At 48.7% G+C, this 27,501-nt stretch overlaps 1 protein-coding gene and 1 long non-coding RNA gene across 5 annotated transcripts in view; both read right to left on the bottom strand.

Annotated features, from left to right (window-relative positions):
• Window positions 1-26,851, bottom strand: part of RCSD1 (RCSD domain containing 1) — a 71,917-nt gene extending 45,066 nt beyond the window's left edge. Inside the window, exons 1-3 of one of the 4 annotated variants that reach the window (XM_030875566.2) lie at window positions 26,725-26,806; window positions 25,849-25,885; window positions 24,502-24,682 (exon numbers count right to left, since the gene is read on the bottom strand). In XM_030875566.2, the coding sequence (XP_030731426.2) occupies window positions 24,502-24,682; window positions 25,849-25,885; window positions 26,725-26,806 (300 nt within the window). Of the gene's footprint in view, window positions 1-24,501; window positions 24,683-25,848; window positions 25,886-26,724 lie in introns of those variants that run through there. The other 3 variants (XM_060296814.1, XM_030875568.3, XM_060296816.1) reach the window with 3 other exon arrangements.
• A 16-nt stretch (window positions 26,852-26,867) lies between these two features.
• The window catches only part of LOC115863139 (uncharacterized), a 41,124-nt gene continuing 40,490 nt past the window's right edge, over window positions 26,868-27,501 (bottom strand). Inside the window, exon 3 of the long non-coding RNA XR_004043399.2 lies at window positions 26,868-26,939. This is a non-coding gene — a long non-coding RNA (uncharacterized lncRNA). The remainder of the gene's footprint in view (window positions 26,940-27,501) is intronic.

The raw sequence follows: 27,501 nt of genomic DNA on the forward strand, positions 1-27,501 counted from the left end.
GCCTGTTTCCACACCCCTCTCCCACATCATCTGGGGTGGGCCTTGCAAACTCCAGTGCTTTCAGAGGCCAGGAAGGAAATGGAAAGCGGGGGTGGGTGACCCTGCTACTCAGCTCCAGCCCACTGCCTGTCTGGGGCACACTGAGCCACTTTTCAAAAGATCATTCAAGGCCCAGCATCACCAGATGATCTGGATTTCCAAGAGATTAAAGTCCAGATTTTTAAGTGCCATGTATTGATTCCGTTTTTAACATCATCTCAGTTACCAAAAAAAAAAAAAAAAAAAGGGAAAACCTCAGTGAGGGTAGAAAATGTCTGCCTGCAGCATTTGGCCCAGAAAGCTACCAGTTTGCTACTTCCTGATTCAGGGGAAGAATGTTTTTACCCTATTCGATCAGTTTTCCTGGATAATCCCAGGAGGTATCTTTTGGTTTAATATATAAATCTGTTTTTAATTATATGTACACCATTATATCACTGTTCTTAATATTAAATAATATCAAAGGTATTATTACCTCCTCATTGAATTCTAAGGGGGATTAGAATATAGACCTCCAGATGGAAGGAGAAGACTTCAAGTTCTGTTCCTGCCCGCCAGGGCTACTAGACCCCTTAACCATTCTTAGCCTTGGTCTCCTAATCAATAAAATGGATCAGTAATACCCAACTCACAGAACAGCTGCGAAGGTTTTAAAAGACAAGCTGTGTAGTAAAGGTATTCAATAAATATTTGTTCCATTCCTTCTAAAAGACAGGCGTGAGGCTCCATAAATATTGTAAAATAGATCAATTGAGAGAGATTATGTTGCTTTACCAATGGTTTCTTCACTTGATAAAAGGATTTCCCATTGTGGGCTTCTGTCGTGCATGAAAAACATGATGATTTCCCTAAAATTTTAGTTTATGCATAACTTTTTTGGGGGTAAAAATGAACAAGCATTCTGCCCTTTCAATAGCAAAGACATCCTCGTCTGTTCTACGAGGCTGTCATAATTGGTCGGAGATGGGAGAATTGTCCTACGTATGAGAAGTAAAGAGTAATTCTGGACTTCCCTGGCGGTCCACTGGTTAAGACTCCGCGCTGCCAATGCAGGGGGCACAGGTTCGATCCCTGGTTGGGGAAGATCCCGCATGCTGTGTGGCTCGGCCAAAAAAAAAGAGTAATTCTACTGGAGCTACCTGGCACCTCTGTAAGGCCACAGTTGCTAGGGGCTCAACTACCAGAGTAATGCTGGAAACCAAAGACTTCCTTCCTCTCATCCTCTCTCCCCAATAGTGCTGCTTAGGTTGGTCTTCAGAGCAAGCCCTGCCTTGCGCCATAGGTGAACGGTGGAGAACACAGAGCCCATTATGCAGGGGGTCTGTATTCACCTCACCTTGCCCACAGGGGACCTGAGGCGGCACACACAGAGTGGGGAGACATTTTGGAAATCTCAGGAACAAAACTGATTATGTCATGGCTCTGTCCTTTCTGAGAGCAACACCATAGGAAACACCTGTAGAGAGCAGGAAACTAGAGGAATTAAAAATATCTGCCTGATCCCTAAAAAATAAATAAAAGAGGAAAGTAAAATGGTCTCTTTTCTTCACAGGGAAAACAAACAAGGTAATATCTGGTTTGAGCCATTTCCGCTCTGCAAAGCACATCCCTCCTGTGGGCCACCCTCCCCAGGCAGACATAGGCCTGGACCACACGCTTTGACAGCCCAGGACATCCGGATGCCTGAGATGCTTGTCAATGAGGGTCCTGAGTAGGGTCCAAGTCCCCAAGCTTCAGATTTCCTTTGTAGGAGGGAGGGTTTGAGGAAGCTGAGCTCATTTCCTTGGGGAGAGGGGTAGCCTCCATCCAGTTTTGGACATAAAAGGCCCTTGTGCTTTTCCTCCACAGCCTTCCCAATCCCAGGCAGTCAGTTCGCTGGAGCCCTGGAGATCAGGGATGGCAGGCCCATTCGGAAAGGATGTGATTGCTGAGCCTGCAGGACCTGGCTGAGCACAGGAGCGGATTTAAAGGTGGTAGAATTAGGAAACCTCAGATCCTACTCTCTCCCCTGCTTTCTCACAAACAGTAGGTCACCAAGCCTAGTCATCTGTCTTCTAGCTCTGTTTCCAGCCTGGCATCTTCATCTTCGCTGTGGTCACTGCACTTAAGGGCCCCTATCATCTCTCTCTTGACTGTGGGGAGAGATTGTGGTCACCTAACTGGTCTCTTTGCCTCTGATCTTCTTCCTCTTGTCCATTCTCCCCTCTGCTGCCCATACAATCTGTCTAAAATCTGTCTGACCGTCTTTGCTTGGCTTACTTACTATAGAGTACCTCTTAGTATATAGAATGTAAGGCTCCTGTCCATCTTTCCTCCCTAGAAGATAATAATTTTTCTCAATAAGAACAGCCAACACTTACTGAACATTTACCATGTGCCAAATACTATGTTCAGTGCTTTAAAAAGATGCTGATTGGGGCTTCCCTGGTGGCGCAGTGTTTGAGAGTCCGCCTGCCGATGCAGGGGACACGGGTTCGTGCCCCGGTCCGGGAAGATCCCACATGCCGCGGAACGGCTGGGCCCGTGAGCCATGGCCGCTGAGCCTGCGCATCCGGAGCCTGTGCTCCGCAGCGGGAGAGGCTACAACAGTGAGAGGCCCGCGTACCGCAAAAAAAAAAAAAAAAAGATGCTGACTGGATCTACCACCAACCAGCCAGGTATTATGATTGTCACAATGTAGATGGAGGGATCAGAGCTTAGAGAGGCTAAATGAGTTGCCCAAGCTGACAAAGCTGTGGTGGACCTGGGATTCCAACCCTGGCAGCCCAACTCCACACCCCACTCTTCCCGCCGTGAACCTCTCTGCAGCCCTCTAAGCACACTATGCATTTCCATGCCTCCATGTCTTTGCATGTGCTGTTGCTCTACCTCAAATGCCTTCATCCTTATTCCTGCCACCTGGGTAGCTCTTCTTCTTCATCCAAGACCCATCTTCTTGCTACGTCCTCCCAAAAGCCTTCATGGACCTCTCCCCTGGGTTGTATCATCACAGCCAGCCATGCAAACCTCTCTCGTAGCACTTCCCTTGCTACATCGAGCTGTCTGTCCCCCTCACCAGAGTATGAGCCCCTTGAAGGCACGTGCCACAGCCTTTATCTCGACTTTCCCCTATTCCTAGCAGAGTGGCTGGCATATAGTACGTGTGCAATAAATATTTATTGGTTTAAAGACACCAGCCATTGTAAAAGATCGAGGCTCTGGCTTCTGGATCAAGTCTCTGGGCCTTGGGATCTCCATCTGTTAGATGAGAGCAGCAGTCTGCTCAGCTCCTCTCCTTTATTTCCCAACGGACCCCAGGTCCTGTATTTTAGAAACTCCCTCCACGGGACTCCAGCATGCATCCAGGGTTGAGAACCACGGCTTTGATCTAAAGAAGACTTAGTGGAGACAAAGCCTGCCAGGGAGAGCCTTGCTAAGTGAAATCACACACGTATTTATGCATGTGAAATCTGTGTAAAATGAACACCAGAAAGCATCAAAGAAGATAAACTTCCAAAGCATGGGGAGAAAATACTGACCCAGAGTTGTCATTTGGGAAGACACAGGACATTGATAGTTAATACTAAAATGCAAAGTAGCTTTAAGGTAGCAGTACACAACTATCAGATTGGCAAAATGTTATAATAATAAAAAGCCAGAGCTACGAGGATTATGGGGAAAACTGTTCCCTTAAAAACCGCTGTTAACATTACACATTGGTTAATTCTGCCCTCTCAAGACAATAATCTGGGACTATGTAACAAGAGCTTGAAAATGCTTTGTTCTATTTTTAGAATATATGCTAAGGAAATAAAGGAAAATGCAGCTTATACAAAATCATCTATAGCATTGCTATTCACATGAGGTGAAAACTTTAAAACCATCTGAACATTACATTTCAGAGAACAGTTGAAGTAAATTATAGACCATAAAGGCAATAAAACACCATGTTCCCATTAAAAATGACACTCAACCTTTCTAACACATGGAGATATGTATGGAACAAAAAGGAAAGAAAAGGGCTGAGAAATTCACAGCGTTTTGTACACAGTGATGAGAGTTACACAAAAACAAACAAATACACTTCGACAAAAACTGGAAGTGAATTTGGAAAGATGGGGGGAAAAAAACGTAATGTCCACCAGCTTTGAAGTTGTTCACAGGTTTTGTCATTAGAAAACGTGTGCCTCCAGCTGGGGCAGCAACTGGTCGGTCCCTCTCTATGGAGGGGCAGGCCTGGCCGCGGTCTGACAACTGCTTGTATCTCTACCTAGGCCTCTTGGCTGAAAATACACTCTAGTATCTGGCCATGGTGAGGTTTCAACTTTAAAGGGGCCTGGTTCCCTTTAAACTCATATCCTCTCCAGACCAGATGATAAGGGGGATATCACTGGCTCCACGAGGAATGGAGACTGAGATTCAGGGGTGGGGAAATCTCCTCCCAGGTCCTGGTAACGGGGCACCACCCTCCTGTGGGAAAAGGCGCTGGTGACCGTCTGGGGGAGAGGAAGCATCTGAGGCCCACCCTCCAGATAAGGGTGGAGATGGGGGCAGAGGGCGGTCCCTCTCGGGACAAGTGGGGGAACGCCGGTCAGAGGCTCAGCCTCCTCTGGCTGGCCCAGTGATATCAGAACAGAGGGGAGCCAGGGAGCTGGTGGGTCAGGGCTGACCATGGGCCCTGACATGCCTGCCCCCTGCCTTGCCTCACCCCTTCCCCTCGTCTTGGCTGGGCAGACCTGGCCCCATAAATGGACTAGTGACTGGGTAGTAAACGCCCCAGCGTAACAAAACTACTCACAGGAGGCTGGGGAAGAGCAGGGAAGTTCGGGGCAGCGAGGCCAGCAGGAGCAAAGCTCCACAAGACAGAGAAGGCCGAAAGCTCGGTCGGAGTCCATCGCATTGCGCTCTGTGTTGGCAGGAGAGGTGACATGAGTTTATCTACCCAGAAGGGGGTAACGGAAGCTGTGCCTGGGGTCAGGGGAGATCAGGAGAGTAGGAGAGCCGCGCAGCAACACTGCCAGTGCAGAATGCAGGGTGCCCTGGGGCTCTCTCTCTAGGATGTGGCTGACGGACAGGAGTAGCGGAAGTAGCCAGGCAAGGAGTGAAAGGCCACAGGCGGGGTGTTCAGAGCCCTCTGAGTTCCATTTCTGCCCCTGTGGCTTGGTGATCTCCAGTGCAACTTTTCCATTCTCACCCACAGCCAGAAGTGAGGCTCTGGGTCTGGGGGTGTTGTTATATATCGAGTTGTGTCCCTCAAATTCATATGTTGATGTCCTAACCCCCAGTACCTCAGAAGGAGACTGTATTTGCAGATAGGGTGTTTAAAGAGGTCAATAAATTAAATGAGGCATTAGGGTGGGCCCTAATCCAATGTGACTGGTGTCCTTGTAAAATGAGGAGATTAGGACTCAGGGAGGGAAGACTCTGTGAAGACACAGGGAGAAGATGCCCATCTTAAACCAAGAGAAGTCCCAAGAAAACAATCCTACTGATAACTTAATCTTGGACTTCTAGCCTCTAGAACGGTGAGAAAATAACTTTCTGGGTTTAAGCCCCCCAGTCCATGGTACTTGTTCTGGCAGCCCTAGCAGACTAATACAGGCATTGCACCTGGCCTGTGGAGGCTGTCTCTGGGGCTGAGCCATGTCCTCCTTGCCCCGTCATGCTATGTATACTCTTTTTTTTTTTTTTTTGCGGTACGCGGGCCTCTCACTGTTGTGGCCTCTCCCTTTGCGGAGCACAGGCTCCGGACGCGCAGGCTCAGCGGCCATGGCTCACAGGCCCAGCTGCTCCGCGGCATGTGGGATCTTCCCGGACCGGGGCACGAATCTGCATCCCCTGCATCAGCAGGCGGACTCTCAACCACTGCGCCACCAGGGAAGCCCTATGTATATATACTCTTGCTCACAGCATGCTGTCAGGATAAAAGCGCCTTGAATCCTTTTCCCCTACTCTATAGAAACGGCCCAGGGACTTCCCTGGTGGACCAGTGGTTAAGACTCCACCCTTCCAATGCAGGGGGCATGGGTTCCATCCCTGGTCCAGGAACTAAGATGCCGCATGCCGCAAGGCGCGGCCAAAAAAAGAAAATCTGCCTAACTTCACACAAGCAGAGCCATTGGCTGGGCTGCAATTACTGGGCCCTCTCCCCTCTGTGCTCTGTTAGTTGGTGCTTTTGCTTCTAAAACTCAAAACAGTTCACTGGACAGAGGGGGAATCCCTATAGCTCCTGAACTTTGCCCTTGACTGTGGCTGGAACAGAGCTGTTGCATGGAGGCACAGGGCAGTGGTCTCCCTGGTGTGGACTGCAGGTCTTTCCTCAGGACCCAGGCCTCCTGGTGGGCGCCTGGGGTGTCAGGCCAGGGACGGACCCACATGCTAGAGTCAGGAAGTCCTGCCCACCCCACTGGTTGCCTCTTTGTAGCTTCAAACACGGCCTCTGCCTCTGAGCAGTGATCTGGGCAGGGCCCAACCTGGTCTCTCATCTGTAACAGCTGCTCTGAGCTTCAAAGAAAAGCCACAAGAAGAGCAGGAAGCAGAGGCCCAAGGGGAGTGCACGCCCCACAGATCTCTCACCCCTACCCTGCCCCACACGCTCCAGAGCGCCTGCTTCTCTTTGAGGCACCAAGTTATTTCCAGATATTTCCCTCTGTTTTTGAAAACACAGAGGTGACAACACCTTGCATCTGTCCAGTCCTTTATACCTCTTCCAAGTCCTTGGCGATGAACACATTCACTCATAATCCCCCCAATAAGCCAGGCAGGGACAGAATTATCATCCTGGTGAGAGCCCCAAATCTTGGGCCATTGATTCAAGACTGCACAGCAATTTCCACAGCAACGGAATTTGGTCCACAGCCCTGAACTCCTGCACCACCATGCCCGGCCTCTTCCAGCTAGACTGTTAACACTCACCTGGTTCTCCTCCACCACACGCATACACAATGTACCTGCACATGTGCCCAGGAGGCACAGGTGAGCTGCTCTTCATTATAGACACAAGAAACCCAGGCCCACATCTGATGCCCTTTAAATGCTATGGCCACACCTGGGCATCCCCATCAGCGCACAGGCCCCTGGGAACCGTGCTGCCTCTTTTTTTAGTCCTCAGCTAGGGCTTAGGTAGAAAGTTCTCGGCCTGTGAGGAAGGGTCCCCGCTCAATCTCCTCTCTCCGCCTCCGCTCCCAGTCCTTTCCGAAGCCCACCCTGCCTGGTTGTTAGTCCAGGTGACTGAACAGCCCCCTAAAGGTCTCTCTCCAATCCATTCTCTGGGGACCATAGCCACAGTGAACTTTCTAAAGTGTACATCTGATCACCTAACCCCCGTTCCCCATAGCTTGGGGAATAAAACAAGTGGCAACACAAAGAGGTGGCTTTGGAGAGCTTGAACATTCCCTGTAATCTCAGCAGCCACGCCAAATACATACCCAGTAGTTTAAGTTAAGAAGTGTGCCTGCCCTACAGGTTCAGCTTCAAGGCTAGCCCCGTAAGCACTCCCTGTGCAACAGGACTGTGTCTCCAGAGGCCTCTGTGTGGAAATCCTGGAGCTTCCGAGGTCAAGTTCTAGGGAGTCAAGCATGGCCTACCCACTAAATCCAACTGTACTTCCAATGCCCTCCTCTCTCCTGCCTCTCCCTCCAGCTGCAACATCCTTCTCTTCCCTCTTCAGCTCTCCAGCCCCTCCTCAACCTTCCTCCTTTGGGAAGTCTTTCCTGCCCCCAGGTCATACCCAAATCTGTGTCCTGAGCACAGATTTATCAGCATACTTGACCAAACTCTTATAATCACCTGTTATCCTTCTGATTCCCTTACTAGACCGCAGGCTCTCCAAGGGCAGGATCCCAGTTGTATTCCCTTTTGTGTCCAGAATTCTCAGCAGAGAACCTTACACAGTGGGCACTCCTGAAATCCTTATGAAGTGAGGGAGTGAGTGGGTGACTGCTTCTCCTCCCTAACCCAGACCACTCTTGCCCACCACAGCAAGGGATTTCCTAGGAGCGGGTCGTTGCTTCCTAGAGGCCAGCCCAAGCAGGCTATTCTGCTTCCGTCCTTGATGGTGGGTGAGGTTCTGGGTGACCCCAGGCTCACTCTGCCCTGCCCCCATCTCGCTGGTACATAATTTTCCCCTATCATCTGCAGCTGCTCCGGCAGGAAGTCCAGATGGTTGCTTCATTTCCCAGGGTGTCCACACCCCTTTCCTGCCCTCCCCTCCCCCTCCCTGTTGGCAGGATGGGGAACCCACAGGAGTACATTGGGAAGATGGGGCTCTGTGCTGAACCAGCCTCCACAGGGCGCTCTCACCTCACGTTGTCTTCCCGGCACACCTCGCTAAGTCTGCAATTTGTGTACCAGGTACAGTGAGCCTCTGCAGAAGGAAGGCAGCCCAGGGCTAATTTGGCAACATTTACCAAGAACCATATCCTTTGGCCTAATAATTCCACTCCTGGGAATTGCTTCCAAAGAAACTATTCAAGAGAAGAAAAAAAGATACATGTACTGTTTATAGCTATGTTATTTAAAATAAGGAGAAAAGGGAAGCAAATGCCATGTCCCAAAATAGAAAAATGATTAAATGATGTTATATTTGTGTAATAGAATATCATGCAGAAATTTTAAGTGAAAATGTGACTCTGTAGAACAAGGATATTGTCTTGGAAATAGCATTACGTGAAAAGATACAGTACAGAGTTGTATAGACACTTATTATAATTTTGTAAGAATTACATATATGGCTAAAAATAATAAAGACATAGTCATTATATTAAGTAGTATTGTCTTTTTCTCCCAGTTTTTTTTTTTTTTGATGATAAAGGGGGTAAAATGGAGGATCAGAAGGGAGCAAGAAAAAAAAATTAGCTGTGTTAGGATGATAATTCTAACAATTTTACCTTAAAATGTTTAACATTAGCTTAATAATAAAGTAATATTTTAAAATTAAAGGGAAACCCCTGAACACCAAGTCCTAGGATTTTCAAAAAAGGATTTTTTTGTTGGTTGTGGTCTTATCATTGTTTTTAAAATAATAACAAGAACATGCCTCATTCAGACCTTCCCAGTGTGTGGCTGTGCATCTATAAATTAATCTGATGTGGGACCCATGACCTGATTGCCACTAAAAGCACTTAAAAGACCTTTGCCTAATGGACAAATAATTCTGTCCCCTCTCCCTCCCTTCTCTGAACCTCGGCTACCACATCCCAGCCTCAGGTGACAGTCTAGAAGTACTGAGGCCCATTCCCTTGAGGCCTCCATTCCCGGAGCTGAGAGAGGGTTAGGGGAAAGGAGATGTGATCACACAGAGAGTCCTGGAGAGGTCATCTGGGCAGGATGAAAAACTTTAAGTCCTACATTTGTGGGATACAGAGATAAAGTCTGAGACTGAACCTTTTTTTTTTTTTTTTTTTTTTTTTTTTAAAGAAAAGGGTTAGGTTACGGGAAGCTTGTGGTCAGCGAAAACTCCCAGCCCTCTGCACATAAACTGGTCCTTCACTAACTTTAGTCGTCCTGGTGTTCCTCAGATGTGAGGGATGCCCACAGCACTGTCCTTGGCCTGCTCCTTGCTTTACAGTGGCCTCTCACTGCTCGGGCTGCAGAGACCACTTCTGTGCAAATGACTGCTGAACCCATCTCAGCCCAATGCCCTTCCACGCTCCAGTTCTGAATTTCCAATTCTGAATGTCCCGTCAAGGCCTCAACCGAAATGCAGCCTCTCCGCCACCCAAGCCAGCCCAATCCTTCTCCTTGCTCCCAGACTGAAAATGCAGTCACGCTGATCACTTTCTCTCGAACCCTAACACCCACGGCAGCCTCCCACCAAATGCCAAATAGTGCGAGTCCTTGCCTCAGTTTATTCCACAGTTTCATTGCCTTTCCAATCTCAAGGCCCTCCCTCATTGGTGCTTTAGCCTCTCAACTGGTAGTCCAGCCTCTGGAGTCTCCCACCTACTCATCCTGCACACTGGGGCCAGGTGAACGGGCCTCCAGCGCTCCTTTGATCCCGGAAGCCCCCTTTTCAAAGACCCTCAGTACCCACTGAAGAAAGCCCATGTTATCACACTGTCTTTCTTGTCTGTGCACAGTGTAGTTTTATCCTCTCTCTTCGGCAGTTTCGCTCACGCACACATGTGTGCACACATGCCCACTCGGTCACTGAGGGTACTCATAGCTCCCCACTCCCCCAATTTATCACTTAGCTGCCCACTACTGTTACTTCTTTGCCCTTCACTATAGCCACCTGCTTAGAAACAAACTCCTGGTTTTCAGTGCCCACTGTGAACTCACTCTCTCCCATGAAGCCTTCTCCAGTTGCACCAGCTAAGCACGATCTGTCTCTGAGCAAGACCCCCAGACCTGTGGTCTTGTTACTTACATGATACTTCATACCTGGCATCCTGTATTTATTTGGAGATGCATCGTATCACTTCCCTGCACCGCTACTAAACCTTCTGCTTATTGAGATCCTGTTTTTATATCTGACTCCCTCTGAGGATCCAGACAGCATCTTTCACACAGTGGGCCTGATAAATATATGTGGAATTGACTGAACAAATGAGTGTGCATTTCCAAGCCAGGTCTGGCCTACGCTGGTGCCTGACATTCCAAAGCTAAGCAGAGGGCTTGACGTTCATTCCTGTTTAATTTCGTTATGTTGGTTTTGGCCCCGGCATACCATCCTATATAAATCATTTTGAACTTGAATATGTCATCTATCATATTAACTATCCCAGCTGTGGGTCATCTGGTTTCTTTCTATTTTTCATCCAAGTCATTAACAAAAATGTTTAACAAGCCAGGGCCAACAACAGAGCCCGGTGGCCTGCCCTTGGAGACTTCCCTTGGGAAGGACCTGGGATGCAAAGTGCAATGAAGCTGGGCTTCCCTGGTGGCGCAGTGGTTGAGAATACGCCTGCCAATGCAGGGGACACGGGTTCGAGCCCTGGTCTGGGAAGATCCCACATGCTGCGCAGCAACTAAGCCCTCGTGCACCACAACTACTGAAGCCCATGAGCCTAGAGCCCATGCTCCGCAACAAGAGAAGCCACCGTAATGAGAAGCCTGTGCACCGCAACAAAGAGCCCCCGCTCCCTGAAACTAGAGAAAGCCCATGTGCAACAACAAAGACTCAACGCAGCCAAAAATAAAATAAATAAATTTATTTAAAAAAGAAAAGTGCAGTGAAGCTACGCTAGGAGTTAGGTAGCTCAACCACCTCTGAGTCCATCTTACCAAAACCCCTTACTTGCATTTACTTACTGCAAGTAATTATTTTGGCAGGATGAATTCAGAGCAGGTTGAGCTACCCTGACTATCTGAGAAACCAGAAAACCCTTGCTGGCATATGAAGGCACTTAATTCCTTCAGCACAGCAGGAAGCTCGGGATTGATGTCAAGCTGAGACTGATGTCAGCTGAGAAGGGCTCTGAATGGTTAGCTTCTCAGTCTCCAATCCCTGCAGCTGCCTTTGCAATCACAGAATCCCACCCTGTTCAGCTCCCCAGCAGGGGACTCCCATGCAGGTGTGAAAGGTGAGGACAGGTCAGGGAAGGGGTGACCAATATAAGCAAGAAGGAGAAAGAGGAAGGGATGCCATACTTCAGTTGGACTGTCTTCTTCCCTTTTCCTACCTCCTCATTTCACCTGCTCTACCAGGGTGAACCACAGAATACACTTGCTGTCTCCCTTTCTTTGAAATGCATTTATTGAGAAAATAATACTCCCTTCTTCTTGCAGGCCCTGGATGCGCTGTGAGCCTGCAGCTGCTGTTCCATGCCTAAGGCTCCCCCAGGGCTGTTTCCTTGGTTCTAGTCTGGACTTATGTGGGTACTGTTCCAGCACTGCCTCCGAGGACCAACCGCATACAGAAGTCCAGAGAGCTCCACCAGCAGAGGTCAGCACGCAGCAGGCACTAACCACCCTTCCACCCAACACTCTCAGGCTGGAGGAGAACTTCAGCCCATCCTGGGTCCCAGTCAAAGCTGCACCGAAAGCAAAAGAGACCATTCTCTTTTAAATGACTATAAAAACTTTAGTTATTCAACAATCATATCACATCAAATATATGCCAGGCACTGTTCTAAACACTTTACACAAATACAGTTGGCCCTTTGTATCCACAGGTTCTGTATCCTTAGATTCAACCACTGTGAGTCAAAAATATTCAGAAAAAAATGTTCAGAAAGTTCCAAAAAGCAAAACTTGAATTTGCCATGGGTCAGCAACTATTTACACAGCATTTACATTGTATTGGGTATTATAAGTAATCTAGAGATGATTTAAAGTATATGGGAGAATGTGTGTAGGTTATAATGTAAACACCATACCATTTTATATAAGGACTTGAGCATCCACAGAATCTGAGGGGGGTGGGGTCTTGGAACCAATCCCCTGTAGATACTGAGGTACATTGGTATTAATTCATTTAAGCCTCACAATTCAATCATGTAGGTACTATGATTATTTCCATTTTTACAGATGGGAAAACCAAGGCACAGAGAGGCCACAAGCTAGTAGCTGGCAAAGTCAGGATTCAAATCCAGCTGTCTGGCTCCTGGATCTGTGCTCTTAACCCCTACATTGTGCTGCCTTGAAGCAATATGAAGCAATGTGAAGCATTCCTGTGTTCATTCAAAAGGGTGTGTTGAAACATACAGTTGACCCTTGAACAACGAGAAGGTTAGAAACCCCCTCCTTCCCCCAAAGTCAATAATCTGTGAAAATCCATGTATAACTTTATAGTCAACCCTCTGTATCCAAAGTTCTAAACTCACGGGTTCAACTAACCGTGGATCATGTAGGACTATAGTATGATGCACTTAGTGAAAGAAATCCAAGTATAAGTGGACCCATGCAGTTCAAACCCATGTTGTTCAAGGTTCAACTGTACTATGTTCATTGTAGCATACTAGAGCCAACGATGGGAATTTTTAGAGCTATAAATTAAGAGATATGGGAAAGTGCTTTGACAAAAAAGCACGGCAGAATTGTAAAGTATTTTCCTTATCACCACTGCACAAATCAAAGCCTCTTTTGTGTGTCCTTTTTGGTCCATAATGGAAGCCTTAGTTTTGCTCATATTCTCCAACACCACCTTCTTTGTACTCCCTCTGCCACCTTCTATTAGGCAAAGAGAACACCAGAGTTTTCTTACAGAAGACACTCAGGGTTGTTACAATTTTGCACAATCTCCATGTAATAGATATTAATAATCATACCACCATGACTTTATGGGATATTTTACCTTTCTAAGGTACTTTCATAAAGTACCTTAAAGTACTTTATACAAGTATCTTGGGCTTCCCTGGTGGTGCAGTGGTTAAGAACCCACCTGACAATGCAGGGGACACAGTTTGAGCCCTGGTCCGGGAACATTCCACATGCCATGGAGCAACTAAGACCGTGTGCCACAACTATTGAGCGTGCACTCTAGAGCCCACGAGCCACAACTACTGAGGCTGTGTGCCACAACTACTGAAGCCCACGCACCCAGAGCCCATGCTCCACAACAAGAGAAGCCACGGCAATGAGAAGCCTGAGCACTGCAATGAAGAGTAGCCCCCGCTCGCAGCAACTAGAGAAAGCCCGCACACAGCAACAAAGACCCAATGCAACCAAAAATAATAAATAAAATAAATAAAAAATTTAAAACGTATCTTATTTATGATGCATGATCTTACTTCCTTTTCAAAATAGCCCTATAAGGTAGGGAAAGCAGGTACCAGTTTTACAGATGGAGGGACCAACAAGAACCCTAAGGCTAGTCACTGACTCTGGACCTGAAACTCAGGTCTCATGGTTTATCTCTCTACACAGCAACACCCTTGGCCTATCCCAGATGTAATCAACCAACAAAGGAAACCTAAAAAGAACAGAGGGCAGAAGGCAACCTGGTGTTTCCATTTCCTTCAAATTCCATTGCCTAATGTCCATGTTATTCACAGGCTGACTTTCACTAACCCCTTGCTTAGGCACCAAGGGCAGGGCTTATTTACAGGCTTATAGGGGAAAAGAAGGCAATTCCGAGTGTTATATAACTCCATGTAGAAAAAGGCATAGATTCCCTGTTCACTATGGGGGAGCACTTCCAAATCAAAAAGGATGCCTGTAAGCCATCTCTCTTGATGGCATGGCCTATGGTATTGGCTGTTCTGGGGCTAAGATATTTGAGAAACATTTTAAACAGCTGCACCTAATGGCTTATGTCTATTTCATTGATTTTTTTTTTTTTTTTTTGCGGTATGCGGGCCTCTCACTGCTGTGGCCTCTCCCGCTGCAGAGCACAGGCTCTGGACGCGCAGGATCAGCGGCCATGGCTCACGGGCCCAGCCGCTCCGCGGCATGTGGGATCTTCCCGGACCAGGGCACGAACCCGTGTCCCCTGCATCGGCAGGCAGACTCTCAACCACTACACCACCAGGGAAGCCCTTCATTGATATTTTAACCTATAGAAATGGGGCATATATTCTATTCACCCTCTGACTTCCCTTTCAAACCTACCTACCCCTCCTTATCACATCTCAAAGCATGAAAAATAACTGAAATCACCAAAAACATTTTTTTGTGCCTGCAAAGCAGCTTTTGTTTTAATCAGGAAGAACATCTCCTACCATGAGAATTGTGTTAAGTCTCAAGTGAGTGAGCCCAGAGCGGCACAGATAAATGCTTTCTTCCTCAGCCTTCACACCTTTGTCAGTCTGAAAGACACAAGTCTTACTTCCAGACCAACTCAAAGATCATCTGCTCTGTGAAGTCTTCTAAGATTCCACCAGGACCCAAAGGATGGTCACAAAACGTATCTAGCTCTCATCATGTGGGGCATGTGGGAGGATTGCACTTCCTCATCCCTCTGGTCGAGTTGATGTGGCTCATTCCAACCCTTCCAGGCCAGAGCCACGGCCGGGGCAAGTCCTTTGGAACCCTCCCTCCCTCTGCTATGATAACTGACAATGTTCCATATGGTGGCTGCTCTGTCAACCTGGGTCCCACAGGGAGGACGACAGTGACATGGAGCAGAGCCCCCAGCCAACCCTCCGCAGAGTGAGAAACAAGCCTTCATTGTTTTCAACAAGTAAGACTATGGAATTGTTTTACAGTGACGCTAGCCTGCCTAGACCGCTACAATCACCTGTCCTCACTTGTCCAATTGGACTGCTTACACACTGACTTTACAGAGCCCATCACATTGTTCTGCAATCATTGTTTCCATTTCTGCCCTGCTCTCTTCCTCCAGACTGTATGGATCTTGAGAACAGGTACTGTGTCTTATAAATTCTCATTTGGTAGCTGCTTAGTACATGTTCTTAAATGAATGAATGGAAGAATGCATGAATAAGGTACTTGATCACAGAATATCAAATGAGATCACATAAAATATAATTCTATAATCTTTTTTTTTTGCGGTACGTGGGCCTCTCACTGCCGTGGCCTCTCCCGTTGCGGAGCACAGGCTCCGGATGCTCAGGCTCAGCAGCCATGGTTCACGGGCCCAGCCGCTCCGCAGCACGTGGGATCTTCCCGGACCGGGGCACGAACCCGCGTCGCCTGCATCGGCAGGCGGACTCTCAACCACTGCACCACCAGGGAAGCCCTAATTCTATAATCTTGCTAGGCACAATCTTCTCTGAGGGTGGAGATGATCCCAGATAATCTTTTTTTTTTTTTTTTAATTTTTGGTCACACCCCAAGGCATGTGGGATTTTAGTTCCCTGGCCAGGGACTGAACCCGCACACCCTGCATTGGAAAGCAGAGTTTTAACCACTGGACCAGCAGGGAAGTCCTGATCCCAGATAATCTTAAGTAGCTCTTCATCCTGAAATCATCCTGGCTTATCAGTGTGGGTCCTAAATCCAATGACACATGTCCCTATGAGAGACTCACAGAGCAGGTAAAGTGAACAAGAGGCAAAGACTAGAGTGGCCACAAGCCAAGAAAGCCACAAACACCAGGAGCTATAGGAGGTGTGGAATGGATTCTCCCCTAGGGTCTCCTGTGACACCTTGATTTCAGATATCTGGCCTCCAGAACTGTGAGAGAATAGATTTCTGTGACCTCATTTGTGGTCATGTGTTATGACAGTCCTAGCAAACTCATGCATCTGCCAACTCCACTGGTTTTAGATGCCCATCTGGGCAGCACTTTGGCATTCAGTCTATAGTAGCCTGGAGCACTGGGACCCCTGTGAGTCTCCCATGCATTTCCACAAGGGCTTGGAATCATCCTTGTTCCTCTCCTCCCAAGTACTTCAATTCAGGCTTTTGTGAGGGGATTCAGGCATGACTAGGCAGCAGGGGCCAAGGACTCCTCCAGAGAGACCCCTTGAGGGCATCACAGAAAGGAAGGCTAGTAGGACAGGGTGTAGTACTGCCCCTGGTGGGGTGGGGCCCTCCCAGACTTAGCTCCGGATCTCTTGGCACTTGTTGCTTAGAACAATGATAAAGGGGCTTCCCTGGTGGCGCAGTGGTTAAGAATCCGCCTGCCCATGCAGGGGACACGGGTTCAAGCCCTCGTACAGGATGATCCCACATGCCGCGGAGCAGCTAAGCCCATGTGCCACAACTACGGAGCCCACATGCCACAACTACTGAAGCCTGCGCTCCTAGAGCCCGTGCTCCACAACAAGAGAAGCCACCGCAATGAGAAGCCTGCGCACCGCAGTGAAGAGCAGTCCCCGCTCGTTACAACCAGAGATAGCCCGCGCGCAGCAGTGAAGACCCAACGCAGCCAAAAATCAAATAAGTTAAAAAAAAAAACCCTTAAAAAAAAGAGAAAACAGATGGAATAGGACTTTATGAGGATTAAAAAGATAAACTTATGCAAAACTTCTGTATATAAGTAGGCATTCAACAAGTGGTAGTGATTACCATGCAGCAAGCTTTAGGTTTCTCCCACACCGACATCAGTGTGGATGCTCAGAAATGGATTTCCTATTATCCATCAAAACATATCTCGAAAGCAAGACAAGCCAGAAGCCTGAAGCCTGGACATGTATTTCAGAGACGGAGGCGGGGGTGTGTGCGTGGTGTGCATGGCCCCATCAAGGTAGGAGAACTGTCCATCTGGCTCATGTGCTTGGAATGAACTATGGAGGGTAAGGGTCTAGCAGGGAGGCCCCAAGGAAGCTGGAAGCCCTCTATGGCATGTTGAGAGATGTAACTTCTCTGTGACCTCTGGTGTGGGTGCTTGGGTTGTGTAATAGCAAGCCACAAGGTTCAGCTTCTCGTTTATGTTGCACTGTTCCGCTGGGCCCAGCCCAGGCTGATGCACGCGGCTGGCTGCTGTTCCTGGGCCCACCTCAGCTTGTCCCGGTTCTGCCTTTGGACAAAAAGGAGAAATGCTGGCTTCTTGGAGCATGCACAGAATGTGTGATCACAGTGGGAGGAATGAGTGGGGCTGCAGGTGGAGGTGTGAATTGAAAGAGGAGATTTTTTGTGTGAATGTGGTTTATTCCCAGAGGCCTCTTTCTGCCAGAGAAAGCAAGAGGGCCTTGGGGGGTGACCAAAGGCATTCCCTTGGGGCCTGGAGCCTATTTCAAATTAGATATCCTCAGCAAAAGCTTTTAAGTGCAGGTCCCAGGCCGAGTGTGCTAATCACTGGGTTGAGATCCCCTGTTAGCTGTGCACCACCAGGGCTGCCAGGGGGCCTGGGAAGAGCCACACTTGTAGGGGGAATCCCCAGCACAGGAAGCAAGTTCTCTGTAGCTTCCATTAGAGAAGCTGACTTTGAACTCCCACACACCTGAGAGCTTATCAGGATACAATCTCGTATTTTTTTCTGTTGTGTCATATGTGTATATCTTGTTTCCCCAAACAGAAGAGAGCTCCTTTTATGGCAGGAACTGTAACTTATATTTCTCTTATCCCTCATCTAGTCCCCCAACTTCAAATACCTTTATCTTGCTTTATCCTCCAGAAACGAACCGCTGGTAACTCATACCATGTTGTTGCTAGCATCAGTGCTTTGCTCGTCATTCCCTCTGACTGGAAGGCTCTTCCCAAATGTCTGCACTTGATCAACTCCTACGCATCCCTCCAGACTCCACTTAGAAACATCTCTCACAGGAAGCCCCCTGAACCCCAGGCGGGGTATGACATCTCTCCTCTGTCCACATGAACTCAAACTCCTGTTCTCCACACGCCTGTAGGTGGTTGCCCCCCTTCTTAGACCTGAGCTATTCAGAGACCAGCAGGGTGAAACATTCATCTTCGTATCTCCGCTGCCTGCCAAGTATCTCCACTGCCTGCCAAGCAGTACGGCCTCAACGCATGTCTGTTGGACCTAATTAAAAGAGCTAGTGTGTGGTGTCCTATGACTTGCTATCAATCGATTATGGAATATCCAGCTTAAGAGAGATATGTGATTGCTACCCCAAGGCCAAGAAGGTGGCCCCGATATGGTTACAAGCAGGTTCAAAATGAAGGGCATCTTGGGTGGAGAGAATGTCCAGTTCCAAGGTCTGGAACTTCTCAGTGCTTCCAGCCTGGGGTCCACAACGTTCTCCATTAAGGATGGGCTCTGATGGCATCTCAGGAGGGTCTCTTACAGGTGTAAAGGCCCTGAATGGCCATCTCACCTCTCCTATGGAGGCGCCAGAGCTTGAAATTGCAGAGGCTGGAGCCCCTTCCCTCAAGATGAGATTTGACCCATGCAAGTGAGACTTTACAGGTGAGCCTCAGCGGCTCAGCAGTCATTTCCCACAATGCCCAGGAGATAGATATTCAGGAAACCCAAAAGGAAAAAGATGGGGAGCTCACTCCCCAAAAGACCACGGTATGAGGGCAGTGTCCCCCCTGGCGTGACTCAGGTAGATCTACTGGGGAGATGAGCCCCTGTAGGGCCCTAGAGCAATAATACTGATGCTGGTGACCAAGCCTTAGTACTGTATTAGCAGTTTCATTGTATCTTCTTCTGCAGAGAGAGATTAAAAACTTCTACATAACTCTCTGAAGGCCAAACATGAGGTGGATATTGATTTTGTGATGAAACTGACAATTCTACCTCTTACAGTTTAGGCTGAACTACTCCTCCCCAGGTGAGAGAAAAATTGCAAGCTGTTGGCTTTCCAAAGGTCCATTGGTGCCTAAATCCCCAGGCAGCCTCAGTCTCTGCTTCTTGTTTTCTCCTTTACAGTATGGCAATTAGAGATTGTTTCGTTCCACCCAGAGCTCTGAGATGTTCAAATTCTAATGAGTTGAGTAGAGGTGGTCAAGCTGACTCTGCAAACCCAAAACTATTACTTTAGGAAGGCAGATCTGCCTTCAGATTTCTCTGGAACCGAAACGTTCTCTTGAGGCCCTGATAAGATTACCGGGCTGCTGAGCCGCCAGTGTTCAGATTTCCCACGGAACCGCGCTCGCCAGACTCTGGCTCGCCTGGCTGCGAGGAGCCACGCTGCGGATTGGGCTCTGAAACCTGACTCCGCTCCAGGAATGCATGCTCACCCCCTCCTGCGATAGCGCCTGGGCCCTTCCAGTCTGCCTACCCGAACTTCCCCCTGTCATTGCGGTCCAGTGAATGCAAGTGTCTGTTAAGTGGAAGCCGGTGGTACTTAGAGGGTCCCACAGAGTGGGAGCCAGACAGGAATGTGCGGGGTACTTGGCCAGGCCTGCAAGTCCACCAGCCAAGCTCCAGCTCCCAGAGGCCAAGCAATCCCTAATTATGACCCGTGGGCTCCAGCCAGCAGCCAACATATGGCTCAGTGACAGGTTGGGTCCAGAACCAGCAAAGGCTGTTGGTGAAATTTTGGTAGAAGATATTTAATGAAGTATGGGAATTCCCTGGCGGTCCAGTGGTTAGGACTCTGAGCTTCCTGGTGCAGTCAAAAAGAAAAAAAAAAAAAAAAATTAAAGAAGTAAAAAGATATCATTGAAAAAGTAGGTTACCAAGTGAACACATTATATGTACCAGCATGTACACATACACACAAACCCATCATCAGTAATACTGATAGTCTGTGAGGATGAAAAGACATGATAGCCCAATATTTAATTAACATTTACTGCACAAGATCTAGTACAAAATAAATGCTCAGTAAACACTGAACAAATGGATGAATGACAAATAATATCTGGAAAGAACTTGGAGTTACCTTAAGGAAAAGGGCTCCTTAACTGTCTTCATCTAAATTAGAAATTCATTACTTGTTCAGTGGAAAATTAAACTTTTTTTTTTTACATCTTTATTGGAGTATAATTGTTTTACAATGGTGTGTTAGTTTCTGCTTTATAACAAAGTGAATCAGTTATACATACACATATGTTCCCATATCTCTTTCCTCTTGCATCTCCCTGCCTCCCACCCTCCCTATCCCACCCCTCTAGGTGGTCACAAAGCACCGACCTGATCTCCCTGTGCTATGCGGCTGCTTCCCACTAGCTATCTATTTTACGTTTGGTAGTGTATATATGTCTGTGCCACTCTCTCACTTTGTCACAGCTTACCCTTCCCCCTCCCCGAATCCTCAAGTCCATTCTCTAGTAGGTCTGTGTCTTAATGAAACTTTTTCAAGCACTCTCAGGTTATTTGGTACTGCCTACAATTTGTATTTAAGCAACTAAGAATATTAGTTTAATTTTGATGTCCGAAGTCTCCAGCTCTTTCTTTATTATATATTTCTCCCTTCTGGGTTCCTATCCAGAGTAACTTCACCTATTATCTCTTCTAGAGAAGAACCATATTTTCATTATAAGAGGTCTGTACTTCTCATGGAGTGCTGGACATTCCTGCTTAGAACAATCAAAACTAACCTATCTAAACCTTGTTTTCTTTTTTTAAAAAAATATCTGATCTTTCTCCCATCTTCAACCATTTATTTACTCATTCAACAAGCATTTGCGTGCCATCAAGCCCTAGATACATAAGATATGGCCCCAGTCCTCAAGGAATTTTCCAGGAAGAGAGCCAGGTAAGCAGACAGTTACAGTTCTGCCTGGTACTCTAATTCAGTTTGAAAAAAGTGTCGAGAGTGCTGTAGAGTCCGAGGGCATCTGTGAAGGTTCCCAAGGTAGAGATATTGGAGCTGCAGGCTGAGAGGGGAAGAGTTCCCTGTTTCTGTCAATTCATTTATCAAGCAAGTTCTTCTCGAGAAATTATATGATTATCTAGGCACTGTGCAAATCTCTGGAGACCTAAAGACCAATAAGACAGTCCCTGCCTACAAAAGGCTTATAGAGGCATAAAAACAATACTGCCATTCTCCTTGGCATCTTAGAGAACTCTACTCATCTGGGCACCCTGGCAGGCTCAAACACAGAAGTCATTTCTGGTTTCTCTTATAACACGTGGCCTTTACTCTTCCATCTTTTCCGTTCTTGCTCTCTCTCAAAGTCAGAATGTGCCTGGACTCTCAGAGAAGCTCCTGAGTCTGGTTTCCTGGCTCACTCTACGCATTGGTGTTTCTGCCATATCATCCCTGCTACGTGGTGGCCGCCATCTTACTCAACACCACTCAGTTTCCTACTGTCCATGGAGCAGAATCCAGGGCCATTCACTATCTGGCCTTGAGGGCTGCAGCTGGCCTCTGCCTAAATTAGAAAAAGGCCCCCTTTGGGGCACAGCTAGGCAAGGAGACTTTTTACAAAGAAAAAGTAACCCTTTCTTCCAGATGGCTTGAATTCCAGCTCCCACTCACCCACTTGGCCAGCATCCACTATACTCAGAGGCCCTGTGGTTTTTATCTTATTACTTTCATTTTTTTCTCTCTCTGCTTCCCCACTTTCCTCTCCAGCCAACTGGCCTGCTTTCCTACACAAAGCTGGCATGTTCTCCGGGCACCTATTCCTTATGCCTTCTCATCCTCACCACCTACCTTTCTTTTATGACTTCTTCTGAGACTTAATAGAAACACTGAAATACTATGGAACTTTTGGTCTGCAACTGCCATACCTTTGGCACTTAAGCATTTGAAAATTATATGCATGACAAGATATAATGGTAAGTCTCATTTTCCCTATTGGATTGTGAACTTTTAAAAGGCATCTTTATCTTGTTTATTGCAGAGGGCTTAAAGAGGGCTGAAATAATGATTGATGTTGATAGCAGTAAAGTAACTTAAAAAAAGAAAAAATTGGGCTTCCCTGGTGGCGCAGTGGTTGAGAGTCCGCCTGCCGATGCAGGGGACACGGGTTTGTGCCCCAGTCCGGGAAGATCCCACATGCCGCGGAGCGGCTGGGCCCGTGAGCCATGGCCGCTGAGCCTGGGCGTCCGGAGCCTGTGCTCCGCAACGGGAGAGGCCACAAGAGTGAGAGGCCCGCGTACCGCAAAAAAAAAAAAAAGAAAAGAAAAAAAAAGAAAAGATTTCCCAAAGACTTCCAGTAGGCAAGTGGGCTCTAGAGAATGAATGCTGAGTAACTCTCGTTGGCCTGGTTTAAATTCCTAGTACTGGGAAGTAATATAACTCAATTTCTCACCAAATATAGTGGTCCTTGCATGTCTCAAAAGTGGGTTTCACCTCTCAAAAGAGGGTTTTACTATGAGATTTTTCAGGAATTCCCAAATCTCACTCCTGCATATCATGTCCCACCATGAAAAGTTTACGTCCTGGCTGAGAAACGTCACTTCTCCAGCCCCTTGGTTTCCTTTTTACTTCATTTACCAGCGCTAGCAGTTGCAGTTCTTTTTCCAGGCATTTTGACAAAAGAACTTCAAAAGCAGTCACTGCCAACCAGCAAACCCATGCCCTGTACAGACTCGGCGCGAACTGACAGGCTTCCTGGCTGGCCAAGCAATGCCCCCATCTTGGTAGAATCCCCCATCAATGACTACATGTCTTGGTTTGTACACTGGAGGACCTTCTCTTTTCACCACCCCCCAAACACAGGAAGTTGCTTAAGCGGCAGTTTCAGGGCCTCTGCCACACACTGTTCCTTCCTCAACTGAGGGAGAAAAAAGTACCTTAGGAAGGAGTCCCTTGTGTCTTCCGAGAACAAAGTTCAAACTTGCATTTGGCCCTCAAGCAGCAAGCAACCTGCTTTTAAGCCTAAATCTTTGCTCTCATCTTCCATCCATTTCTGCAAGAGATTAGACAGGTCCTAAATCGCACTGTACCTCTACCTGGGGGCCTGAGGCACCCTGTACTTTCAGAGGAGGAAACCCACTCCTAAAGCAACTTCTTCAGGAACCTTCACTCAGCCCGTGGGCATCCCCGGGGCCATCTCCCTCCTCTGCCCTGAAGCTGTAGCCAGCCAGAGAGGATCTTATCGCTCTGGGCTATCTTTGAGTAGACTTGTGAACACCCACTGCTGGGCTTCCCTACCACCCTTTCCCAGCCCTAATCTGCGTGGAGTTTCGCCAGTTTACAGTTGTTTCCAGAAGGTCTATCTCAGCCTCTGGTGGATCCCACAGTCCCCTGCACTTTATAAGGCCTCCCTGAGGGTGATCCCTGAAGACAACTGGTAGAGCTGGATGCCTAAATGCAACTGCCCAGGACAGACCTATTGCCCTCACAGAGAAGTCACAGTGCTTTGTAGGTCAAGCAGTGAGGTTCGCTTGGAAGAGCCAACCTGGGCTCTGGTGTAGAGCCAGGAGCTGGGAAGAGCTAGCAGAACTGAATCTTGAGAGTGCTGACCACAGCCTTGGAAGCAGCAGTTCACCTTTTGAAAAGGGTGGGAATCACCTTGAAAGCTAGGTAACGTTCACACCTTCTCTTTTCTTCTTTTCAAAAGCAAGCCCAAGTCTGGCTAAGACTGGCTTAGGGCTAAATGTCAGGACTCAGTTTCAAGGGGAAAATCTGGGGAAGCCTCAGGATGTGGAGAAGGCAGGGAGGAGGGGAATACACCCGGCCACTCCTCCACTGGCGGGTGGTTCCTGGATCCCACTGGAGCGGTCCCAGGAAAATCCCAGGCCGGGCAGTGGTGGGCTTCACCCTGCAGCCCCCCCACAGATATGTGGCCAGCACACTCCCATGCACGCAAGGACATACAGGGGAGTCTGAAGTCTAATCAGAAGGAGCGCCATTTGCCCACGAGGGGAGCTTTGCAGAAAGTTCTGAAAGATGTGACCGACAGAAGCGGGACTTGAGAAGCAAGAGGGCGACCGGACTCTAAAAAGTCCAATGTTCATCGAAAAGGGAAGCCAACGGACTGGTCAAAAAAAGTGTCTCACGTTAACAGTTCTGTTTCTCTTTCAATACCCACATCTTCAGATCCAGCGGCTTCTGCTTTCTGGAGAGTTTCTGGTCGCACGTTTGACCATTTACAAAGTTTACAGCACTTTTTTTTTATCTGAAGCATTTAGGTCCCTAAGCAAAATACCTGTATCTCTAGAAAGGCCCCTCCCCTCTCCCTGAGGTCTTCCCCCGCCGACCCCCTGCCTGCTCAGAGGGGTCCCCTAGGTAGGACCAGGGGCGAGCCTCCGGAGTTGGCCAGGAGGCGTGGGAGCGGCGGACATTCGCCGTGCTCCCGGGGCGGCAGCAATGAGCCCGGTGCTCCCGGCTCCGCGCTCGGATCCCGGCCCCGCTCGCCGCCCTGCCCGCGCGCCACCGCCTCCTTTACCTCCATGTCCTCCAGGTGCCGACTCGGCGGCGGCCGCGCGCGCTCGCTCTGGCCGGGGCTCGCGATCCCCGCTCTCCGTTCGGCTCCCGCCTGGGCCGGGTTCGGCTGCGGCGGGCACAGCGCAAGTGGGCGGCTGCGCGCCCGGCTCGCTGGCTGCGGGACTGCTCGGGCCGCCCGCGCCCTGCGCTAGAGAACGAGGAAGGAGGAGGGGGAGGGGGAGGGAGGAGCAAGGAGGCCGGCGATCAGGGTTTAAATTTAGACACAAATCTAAACAGATACTGTCCCCTCCCGGGGCAGGACGCAAGCGAGGGAGCCACGACTCCATTAATCTGCCCAAACATGGGGATGGGACAGCCGCCTGGCCCCTCTTTCTCTCTTAGTTTCTCCAAGACCCTGGTCTTTGCCCCGGTGTCAGTCCTTCTTCACCTCTTCCTCCTTTAACATGCCTCTTTTCATTTTTCTTGCCCTAGAGGTTAGAGTCGTTCTTTCATTCTTTTTATCTCCCGTCTTTTCTATTTACTTCTTTTATGTACATTCCTACCCCCTGTCTTTCCTCATTTAAAGAAAACTTGCACTCACAGCATACCTGGTTTTCCTGGCGTTCCTGGGCGGAGAGTGAGAACCCTCCCTGACTGACACGTTGTTCTCCCACTGCCCCCCCGCCCCCCCTCCCCAAGAGGGGCTGTTCAGACAGTGCATTCAATGCTCAGTGTTGGACGGCGTCGACCGCCTTCCCCTCTGTCATCTCTTTTCCTCTCCACCTCGCAGTCTCAGATTCTCAGGAAACCACTCTCAATCTATCCATCTCTCATCTATGTATCAGGAAGAGGAGGAAGCGAAAAACAAGCAATCCAAGCAGTTTTCCAAGCTCCCTGTAGCAGTCTTTCTCTCTCCCCGAATGACTGATGCCTTCGATTTTGTGGAATTTCAGCCCCCATAAGCTTCTTGTTGCCTTAGGGCCCTTTTGCTGTTCCTAATTGTACTCTAAGAAAGAGCGCAAAGGACAAGATCCTGAACTTCCGATTCCCATAGGCCCAACATAGCAATCCTCCCCCAGGGCCATCCCAGCTCTCTGGGCAGCAAAGGAGGCTGAAGAAAACAAAGCTGCATGGGAGGAACAGGGGAACTGGAATCTGGAGCAGCTTCTCTCTCTGCTACCAGTTCGTACACTGGCCATCAGCTCTAGGTGCCCCTTCTGGATCCCCCCCAACTGCTCGCAGAGAAGCAGAGGGGGAATGCCTTCAGGGACCTGTGAGTGTGAAGGGCATCGTCTGGCAGGGATGCCTCTGTGTCTTTCTGCAGTGTTCTTGCGTCCCCACCCCTACCCCAAACCCTGACCCAACTCACCCTGGGAAAGAGACAGTGGGCCAGGTGATCACCAGCACTGTGAAGAAAGATATATGGAGAAACTGATCAAAGAAACCAGCTGAGAGTTTGCTCACACTGCAAAGAACTGCCCTGATTCTGCTCCTTAACCCAGCATGACCTGCAGACTTTCGGGCACTTAGATTGCTTCTTTGGGTACCAGTCTTAGAAATATGACCTCTTCCCTGTAGAATCTTCTAAGGCTTGTCTTTCTAAACACAAACAGCCCAGGCTTCCCTGGTGGCACAGTGGTTGAGAGTCCGCCTCCCGATGCAGGGGACACGGGTTCATGCCCCGGTCTGGGAAGGTCCCACATGCCGTGGAGCGGCTGGGCCCGTGAGCCATGGCCGCTGAGCCTGCGCGTCCGGAGCCTGTGCTCTGCAACGGGAGAGGCCGCAACAGTGAGAGGCCCGTGTACCACAAAAAAACCCCCACAAAAAACAAAAAACACTAACAGCGCTAATGCCAAAGTGTTTTCTAGTTCACTTAACTCAGCTGAGCGTAAAGATAAGACCCTTGATTTCAGAAACAGATTGAAGGTTTAATTCCAGCTCTTCTACTTTCTAGCTCTGTTTTCTGAGACAAGTCGCTTACCCACTCTGATTCTCATTTGCCTCACCTACATAGTTTGGTAGGCACTCTGAAAACAGTAGCTACTTTTATAATGCTTAGCCTCATGTACAAGCTCAAATGAATAGGGACCCAATATTTCTTTTATTGCCAGGCATTCTAAGGCCCAGTGAATGGGGCCTGCACTCCCAGGAATTAATGGTGAGTCCCTTCCCATTCCAGCCACACAGCTACAGAGGTGAGGGCACTAGGGCAGAGTTGGCAGCAAGAAAGGAAGTTTCTTGGTACCTTGCAATGCATACTCGTGCTTGTGATTCTTTTTCCTTTTCTTCTTTTTAAAGGTGCAGGACTGAGTTGGTGATGGGAGCATAGTCTCTTCCCATATCTTCTAACTGTGACTCATGGGGCATTTTCCTTTTTGCCTCCATCTAGTCCTCCTTTCTGCTCAGAACAGGGCTGTCCCAGCACAGGTTTCTGCTTCACAAACAGGATGGCGGAAGTTCCTACCCGAAAGAAACCGTTAGACTTAGATAGCATCACAATTACTCAAGGTGACTTGCGGCTGTAGCCCATGCCCTGCTCAGGCCTTCCCTCAGCCATGTAAGAACCCATGACGCACAACGCAAATAAGCTCGGCCTCCACCATGCTCCTGGGTCTCAGAACATTCAGGGTGGGATGCTGCTCCCTAGTTATTTGGGCCCTAGGCAGAGACCTTCATGAAAGGAGGGAGTGGAAAACTGGGAGAGGGGCAGAGGCCCAGAGCTCAGTTTCAGCAGCCCTGAGTAGGTATGGGGACTGTGCTCCCCGTATACTCCCTTCCCACCCCTCCTGAAGGTCCCCAGAAGCCAGAATGGAAATAACCCATCTGGTAAACACCCTGCTTTTGCTGGGCTATCTGGGGTTCTGACTTGCTGCTCTGTGTGCTGGGAGACGCTGACAACCCAAGGGGAAGGGAAAGTGGCTCTGAGGGGGTGGTGTCCCTCCCTCTGTAGGGGACTGATTGGCTCACAAGGACTCACTTCCTTTACTCTCCCCACTTCACACACCCTGGTAGTCTGAACCAG

The sequence above is a fragment of the Globicephala melas genome, chromosome 1 (genome assembly GCF_963455315.2).
Source record: "Globicephala melas chromosome 1, mGloMel1.2, whole genome shotgun sequence".
Taxonomy (NCBI): Eukaryota; Metazoa; Chordata; class Mammalia; order Artiodactyla; family Delphinidae; genus Globicephala; species Globicephala melas.